This window comes from Phalangium opilio, unplaced genomic scaffold (genome assembly GCF_054372755.1).
Source record: "Phalangium opilio isolate 3A_F unplaced genomic scaffold, DU_Popi_V2 ptg000204l_1, whole genome shotgun sequence".
Lineage (NCBI taxonomy): Eukaryota > Metazoa > Arthropoda > Arachnida > Opiliones > Phalangiidae > Phalangium > Phalangium opilio.
This window is the reverse complement of record NW_028324215.1, coordinates 860,508-869,387: the sequence shown is the minus strand read 5'-3', so window position 1 is coordinate 869,387 and position 8,880 is coordinate 860,508. Positions and strand designations below refer to the sequence as shown.

At 35.3% G+C, this 8,880-nt stretch overlaps 1 protein-coding gene across 1 annotated transcript; it reads right to left on the bottom strand.

The window, feature by feature from the left end:
- Positions 1–1,706: 1,706 nt before the first annotated feature.
- Positions 1,707–8,020, bottom strand: LOC149621466 (uncharacterized). The gene is made up of 7 exons (XM_089853712.1): positions 5,576–8,020; positions 4,927–5,441; positions 2,424–4,093; positions 2,288–2,356; positions 2,111–2,221; positions 1,872–2,036; positions 1,707–1,792 (listed from the first exon to the last, which is right to left on the bottom strand). The coding sequence occupies exons 3-7, from the start codon at positions 2,698–2,700 to the stop codon at positions 1,707–1,709; spliced, it is 708 nt and encodes a 235-aa protein (XP_089709838.1). The 5' UTR covers positions 2,701–4,093; positions 4,927–5,441; positions 5,576–8,020.
- Positions 8,021–8,880: the final 860 nt, after the last annotated feature.

The window sequence follows — 8,880 nt, the reverse complement described above, 5'->3', positions numbered from 1 at the left end:
TTTCAAATTGATCAAATTAAATTTGTAAATTAAGACAGATAACATTTCGTTGGAGGTGGCCTAAAAATGTGACATGGTTTTTAGGGGAGGGCTCTGAGAAATCGTGACAAAAGCGTGATCGGGGGGGGGGCGGGGGTCAGCGTTTGTGGACGGTCCCAAAATTGTGGGTGTAAACAATTTCGTCTTCATCGTAGTTACCGGCTTTGAGTTACGATACTAAATACTCACAAACAATTTAAACAATGTATTATTAAATTTTCTTAACAATAATTAAGGGGGCCCAAATTTGTGAAAAACCTTTACCCTACACCAAAGAGTATCCTGGCGCCGCCACTGGTCGCTTCTTTCGCCTTCACCGTCGAGCTACTGACATGATTCCAGTTTCGAGAACCACTGCACATCACTAGGATCAAACGAGGATTGTTGGGAATGTAAACCCTCGCAACGGAACTTTAAACCGGAAACTGATTTAAAACGATTCCGATCCGAACAAAAACATGGCTAAGAGTCGGTTCAGACTAGTATTTATTTGCACAAAGCATAGGTATCTTCATGGTTAAATCACACATCAAAATTTTACACCACCCGTGAGCAAAGATTACAAATTTTAAGACATGGAGCGAGGCCGCATTCGACCGAATTCAATTTAGCATACACAATAGCGGCCGACGGTAACCGCGAACTAACACAAAGCCTACTTTTAGGGAGTGAATAAGCCTAATAGAGCTAAGCCGATTGAACGGCCAATCATGGCGTAACTCTGATGCCTCGCGACTTCTGGCCATTTCAAACTTTCCCCTCATCCACTTTTGGTGATACTAAGCTAGGGCCTACTTCATTTTATTGCCGTTCGCGGATGAAACCAACTTTATTTAAATAAGTGACACTTGGAAATGACCATAAGCTAGCGTAACTATAATGGCGTGTAAATAGCTAACGCGATCTTAGACAAATACTCAACTGACCAAAGTTCTAAGTGAAACAAGATAGAAGTTCTTACCATAATTGTAACCGTAAACAAATTCTTCTGTCGGCGAATGAAAGCAGTCTTTTTCAAAAATTAGCATGACCTAGTGATAGTGCGTTCCATTTAGAGAATCCAAAGTAGTATATACTACTAAAATTACTTAGAATATGGGAATTACTAATATTTTAGTAAAACCGCGATGACTCTTAAATCGAATATACGCGGATGAATTTGTTAACGAGATATATTAACTATTACATATTAATTGATGTACTCTAAGAAATAAATGGAAAATAAATAATTACAAAATGTATTTGTGGGAAAATAAATAATTATAAATTTATTTGTGTCAAAATAAATAATTATAAATTTATTTGTGGTAAAATAAATAATTACTAAATTTATTTGTGGGAAAATAAATAATTACTAAATGTTTTTGTGAGAAAATAAATAATTACTAAATGTATTTGTGGGAAAATAAATATTTACTAAATGTATTTGTGAGAAAATAAATAATAACTAAATGTATTTGTGGGAAAATAAATAATTACTAAATGTATTTGTGGGAAAATAAATAATTACTAAATGTATTTGTGGGAAAATAAACAATTACTAAATGTATTTGTGGTAAAATAAATAATTACTAAATGTATTCGTGGGAAAATAAATAATTACTAAATATATTTGTGGGAAAATAAATAATTACTAAATGTATTAATCAAAAATGTCTTGATTAGAATCAAGCATTAGAATGAGCATTAGCAGTCTTAGAAAAATTATTTTTATTATCAGAGTTTAGACTAGATGTCGATGAGCCTGGAGATCCTAGGTTAAACACTTAGTTTTAAATTAATGATGAATAAATATAGAATTCAATTCTATTCAAAAACTCGAAATTGCATACCATTTTTTCTACTAAAGTTAGGACTAGATATTATTACGTCATTTCTATCGTTAGATATTTGCGTAGAATGTCGGTTTTCAGACGAAGGAAAGGATACTCTATCTTCCTGACTAAAGAGTGACGGTGACGATGAAGTCTTTGCTGCGTTAGCTGGATCATCTGTTCCTAATATAATTTGAAATAGGTCATTTTTTTCTAATTCAAAATGAAACTGGCCATTAATGGGATAGTATACATACGAGTTGCATGCAATGAGGATTCGGGGCTATCAAACAAATTCTCATCCAATTCTTTTCTTTCGTTCAAGCTACGAGAAACAGGGCAATTGCTTTTAGGCAGATTTTCCGTAACTGTGAAGAACGATTTAATTAATTTGATGTTAATTAGAATTGTTCAAAATTTAACCAGGGCATTACAAGTTTCTGATGGGAATTGTGGAGCTTTAGGAAGATGGACTGGGCCTTTAGGGTTTGAAATTGTTGATTCTAGAATTAGTACAGCAACGCATTTAGAATATTAATAAACAATATGGCTTAATTTTTTAAATCATACCACCTTCGCTGCTATCATCATCGTTGATTATTTTATCTTTCAGACCTCGATTAACTCCTCTTTTGCGTTTCCTGTTTAAGACTCCATCTCTTATTTCACTATCAGTGACATCAGTGGCCACATCCGATATAAATTCACTTTCCTGTGCCTTTTTCTCCGCTAATTTATAGTTGTCTAATAAAAGAAAACAAAATATAAAACGTGACTTCACTTCAGATACCCTTCCCATACAACTGCTTAGCGCTACTGACAAATAATTCGAGGAGTGTTTCGGCATAATTGATTTTTTCTTCTTCTGGGCTCTCTTTACACAATAAGTACATTGCAGAGTGCAACAACTGAAAGTGATCTACTAAATTGTCTGGCAAAATCCCCCGAAAAATATAAAACCCTGTATACAAAAGAAACTGCCTAAACTCCATCTGTCTATTTCGCTTAAACTTCTAGGCTTGCGTGAAAATTCTACAGGAGTTTCACAAGAGATTTTCAATAATTTGGCTGAAAGTTGATCAATAATAAAAGGCTTTTGTTTCACCATGGATTTGGGCTTCATTAAGCTCATAATTATTCGGCGTGTGCATCCCAAACAAACTAAGTGCATGTAATCTATAGGAAACCCTGATATCATATTAATTGGCAGGTCTAATAAGGGAGTATTTGTATCTTCTGCGTGGTGCTGTTTTTGAGATTTTGTTCTAAAACTATTGTCAGTTCTAAGACGAGACTTCAGTTCGTTAAATATTACTTTATCCTGGTAACCCTCTTTCTGCTCGCAGTAGTCACATCCATAATAACCATTATGGTTTTTTACGCATTTTAAATAAGCTTTAGCTGGAGCATCGCACACAAAGGGGCCTAGCTTGATATGGTACAAAATGTTATTCCATGTTAAACCCTCATTTGAAAGATTTAAAGATTCAGTTATAAACTTATCTAGGTATATTTTTAAAGGTTTCGGCTTCCCAGTGCCATAAAACAATCCCACTACGAATGGTTTTGTGTCTACAGTTTCCAAGCAACGTGCAAGAATGGGCCAAAGCTGACTATTAGAACTTTTAAATATTGGAACCCCATCTATATTAAATGACAAAGTTAGAGAGACAGTTTGGTTTTGCATCCCAGACTTAAGTTTCCCCAGTAACCCATCCGCTATTCCGATATGAAAATATTCTCAATTTTCTAGAGTATCAAGCTTAATAGCTATCTGGCTTTTTAAATTTAGTACAGTTCTGCAATCCATTGGCAGAGAAGTGTGAAACGGTTTCAAGATTTTCAGTAACCCATTGAATGCTGCATGGCTAATACCAAACTCTAAACTCCAACCTTTCAACGCGTCTCTTAAACTATCATCATTTTCACTCGAGCTAGAACTCCATAAATATTCGTCGCCGTCCGACTCAGAACTAGAAAAGTATTCGTGTCCCGAGACTGTTTTGAAGCTTGATTCAGAATCGTTTGAGGTGTCGTCAGAGCAATTGTCATTTTCAGTTTCATAATAATTGTGTTCAGAAAGTGGATTTTGACGTTGTTCTTCATGGTTGTTAATTCCATCCAAATTCACATTGTTCTGAACATCAGCCATGTGATATCGTACGGCGGCCGTCACTTTTCGGAGTTTTTGTCGCTTTGATACGTCATACATAACGGATCTTTAGTTCTTCAAGATACCTCTAATATGGTAGAGGACTACTTTAGTATATCTTAATTTGAGCCATATAGTATTAAAACTTATTTTAATTTAAGTCGAAAGTTTTTTTAATGTAAATAGAAATTTTTTTTAATGTAAAAAGATTTTTTTTAATGTAAATAGAATTTTTTTAATTTAAGTCGAAATTTAATTTAAGTCGAAAGCTTTTTTTAATTCAAGTCGAAAGTTTATTTTAACTCAAATGAACGTAAATATATCTTCTTAAATTAAAAACACGTAAAAATTTCTCCTTAAATGTATGTAAATACTTTCTGTTAAAACAGGGATAGAGAAAATTCCTCTCACATCTCTCAGCAACTTCTGTGCAGTGTTGCCAGGAATTCGGTGAGGAAAGTTGGTCTCTCTCTCTCTGAAGTCCGCTGCCTCATCAAAGGTCTGGCAACACTGCTACACTGTGGGAGCGATGAAAGACCCCCTTTTGTAAAAACCCAAACATTTCGGTTTTGGGCCTTGGCCAATAGGTAAAAATTAGCGGCTAAATGTGCACCTGTTTTCTTTATTATCAAGTTTTATGAACTGAATAAATTTCGCCCTTTTCCAAAATATTATTAAATTGGATATGTTTAACCCCAAAATATTGCTACCTTATTCATTGCCCGTAATTTTTCTCAAAAACCCTAGCTCGACATCCCCCCACAGTTGGAAAAAAAACCCAAAAAAAGTTTTTTTCAATAATATTGCTAATTTGCTTTTTTTACCCTAAAAAAGACGCGTACTTGGCTATTAATCATAGACCTGATTCAAAATATGATAAACTAGGTTTATTACTATAATATAAAAATAAAATCGACTTACCTCAAGTTTTAAAATTCCCAAATTGATTAATTACACCAAGCCTACGTTTTAAAAGCGAGGAGCATAGAGATAGGAACATATATACCTCTAGAGTCACAACGTATATCCCGAGACAGGCCGCACTTTTTAAAACCATGTAAACTTTATCATTCGACACCAGCGCCACTATCGGCGATATTCTTAACTAAAATATTATTCGAGCTACAAATAGATGGCGTTGCTAAAAAAGGTTTTCGCGCTAAAAACGACTTTTTGGCGGGAAAAATGAACTTTTCGCGGTAAATCTGTAACTTTTTCAAACTTTTTTCAGTTGACGGACCTTATATTATTTTATTTGTTCTTAACTATCTAAATAAATGTTTCCAAAGTATATTTAAGTGTTTGTTAGACGATGCTTAATGCATGAAAACATATTTCCCACTCTAACGGAGCACATGTATGACCAAGAGTTCGGATGGAACCACCATTTAAGTCACATTGTTAAGAAGGCAATAAACATCTACACAGATATCAGGCTGAGGAAAATAGCAAAGAATATGAACGAGAGAATGAAAAGAGAATATTAGAAAACGACTGACCAAACTGATTTTATTCCAAGGACAATAGTATTCTATTTATAATTTGAATTTATTTATTAGTTGATACGTACATTTTACATTCAGCATTCATGATTCGTTCATTCACTCCAAATAAAAATAATGTTTGTTTAACTAACTTGTCAAATCACCATCAATTTGTTTAATTAATTCATTATCACTTCCCTCGAATTTGCTAGAATACAATACACGCACAAGACACGGTAGCAGACTACGCCGTTGAAAATATATCAAAATAGTTCTTCCGTTTTTGCACAGATGGCGCTGGGTGTATTTGATAAAGTATACTGTTTTTAACGTTGTATATTCACTAATGATAAGGTTAAAGTCTATGGGGACGCTTCCATGTTGTGACTCTAGAGGTATATATGTTCCTATCTCTATGGCGAGGAGAAGAGACTAAGAGAGCCAACTTCGGTTGGGGAATTACGAAGAATTGAACTGCCTCTCCGCGAGCCACGCTTAGCGCTTTGTTATCTCTCGCTATCTCTCGCTGGGGCCGGTAAACCACGAGGGTTAACACGTTGCCTTTTTTTAGAAAAAGAATGCGTTCCGTGCACTGTACGGAATGAACCATAGATATATATACGGGTCTAGATACCCTACTGAATCGGGGAAAATACGGAGATGACAGCTAGCAGTCGACGCGATTTTCCCGGGGGAAGATACCTAGTGCGCCATCTATCGCTGAATTTTGAAAGCTAAAAAATTCGATAAATAACTTTTGCCAGCGGGCGTGCTGATGCTTTGCAATAACAGCTGATATTTAAAGAGATTTAAGCGAATGTTTGTTCAAAGTAAAACTATTTCCTAATCTGAAGGGGAGGTCCTCTTATTCTGTTCGTAAGCAAATCATTTTGTAAATAAGAACAACTGTTAACCATCTTTAATGCCTTATTTCACTAACATTTCATTAAAACACTACTTCTTTTACATAACAAGAGGTTACAAGTAAACCCTTACAATTTTGTCGCGCTTTCTAATGTATTTTAGCAATGTATAATGAACTCCATATTGATTTAATAGCAAAGGATAATTATTACAAAAACTATATTTAGGCACTGTATAATTAATGCCTTACTTATATACAGTAACATTGCTAATTAATATTGAAATCGTATAAAGAATATCTCCTCAACAAAAGCCGAGATACAACAAACCCCAAAAAATCCTTATTTCTCAGCCTGTTACGGCTACAATGACAGGGAGCCGAACATAAAGAGGTCACACAAAAGACACGTGTCCTTGGAATGACCCATATTAGTTTAAAACACGTTTCCGCACAATTTAAATGAGATCATAGTGTTTAGCAGACGGCATAATGAATTTTAAACTTTTTAGGACGGTCTGAGACAAGGACTAGGCAATATCCACGTCGGCGTTACAGCGTCACTTTCGGCGAAAATGAGCCAAATAACGATGAAACCGAATTAAAAAATTAAACACCGTTAGCGGAATGCAGTGAGCAACAAAAAATGTCGAGTCCGCACGTTTAATTACCGAAATTCAAAGAATAACAGCGAAAACATGATAGTGGAGGTATTTTTAGTAAGGTCTCAAACACAGTTATAGAAAAGCCCCGTCATGAGTCCCGAGGAACAAACAATACGAGCTTTTCCAAGACCTATGGCAAAACGCTGCCAGTAGATAAAACCAAAAGACGGCGATAACACGAAAAATAGTTTAAATCACTGAAAATTAAGTTTGATTACCGTTAACGGAAGGCTTTAGAAGTCGTTATGTGCAAAAATCAAACGAAGCCAACTCGATCACGCGCTCAGCAAAAAAAATCCTTATTTCTCAGCCTGTTACGGCTACAATGCGGCTCTGGAGCAATGAGTTAGATCTCTATGAGATAGATAGAGTTACAATTCAAATACTCGCGTATGCGTATTTTATTTAACACGTTTAAAAACTATCTTGACAGCTTGTTACACAGATTATAGCAGCAGACGTTAATAAAAAAGTTCTTAGGGTGGCGCCACCCGTATTTGATAAAGATTCATGCTCGATAAAAGGTGTATTGCGAAACGTCGATCTCGAGATCTCACGTTGTGACTCTAGGTTTCATATATATATTCTATCTCATTGCTCTGGAGTAGTTTAAAGAGAGCGAAGGCGAGACGACGACGAAGGCGGAGCTGACGACGAAGGCGGAGCTAATCTTCCGTTTTTATGTCTTTTATGTCTCCGTAATATTTTTTCTCCATCATAGATGGCGACAAAATAAAAACTATTTATTTCACTTAAGAACATAATTACACGTATAAAGGAGATCAGAAATACGTAAAGCTATTTGAAAAGTTAAGCCTAATTTGAATTTCCCGCGCTTTCCATATTCGAATTTTTCGTTTTTTTGTTTCTTGAAACTCTCAATAGATGGCGTTTGGATCTAATTCCCCCGCCGTAAAGCGTCGACTGCTAGTTCTCACCTCCGCATTTTTTAAAGGGCCTAACAGAGGGGAAGTGTATCTAGACCCGTATATATATCTATGGAATGAACCGGTTTCATAGGTAAGGTACCCGTTGGTTCTATTTATTGAACGCTTCATATAATTCACGTAAATGGTAATTTTTCACGGTGGAGCTTCAGGCTATGTCGCGTTTACTCCCCCTTGGTTATACGAGGGAGGGGGGCGAAGGCTATTTTGTGGTTTTTTCTAAAAAAAAGTTATTTTATGATAAATATTATATATATATTTAATGTACTATTTTGATATGGTATGGTATGAAAATTAAACCCGAATAGGCCTAAATTACTATGAACTAAGGGCAGAAAATTAAGTATTTTTTAATTTCGATTAGACCTTTAACACCATTATTAAAAATGTATAACTTATAGTTTAAAAGTATGTTTATCGCTGGGACTTGATTATTTTAACCAATTTTAACTTCAGTTGATATACAGTGTTCAAAACACGTGTTTAATTGGAAAAGAAACACGGGAAAAGAGTTAGTGTTACCAACACGTATTCTACACGTATATTTTACGGGTTTATGCACCGAAAAATCTTTTCGTGTTTTAAAGACCGCAAATACACGTGTTTAAACACGTGTAGAATTGATGTAACACGTGTCCTACACCAAAATCACGACAAATCTACCATATTTACACGTGTGATTGCTACCTGGGAGCGCTAGGTTTTCCAAGACAATAAATTGGAACAGCATTGTCGATATGACCATGAACTTTCTGTCAAATCCTTTGAATCCCGCGGTGTGCGCAAACTCTTCTCCCAAAACTTCCCTCTCTACAGAGAGCATGGATGAGGGAGGAATCCCGTACTTCTTCTCGTTCGACCTTGCCTGGATATGAAAATTATTGCTGCAATGCCTAACAGATAATTGGTCATTCATG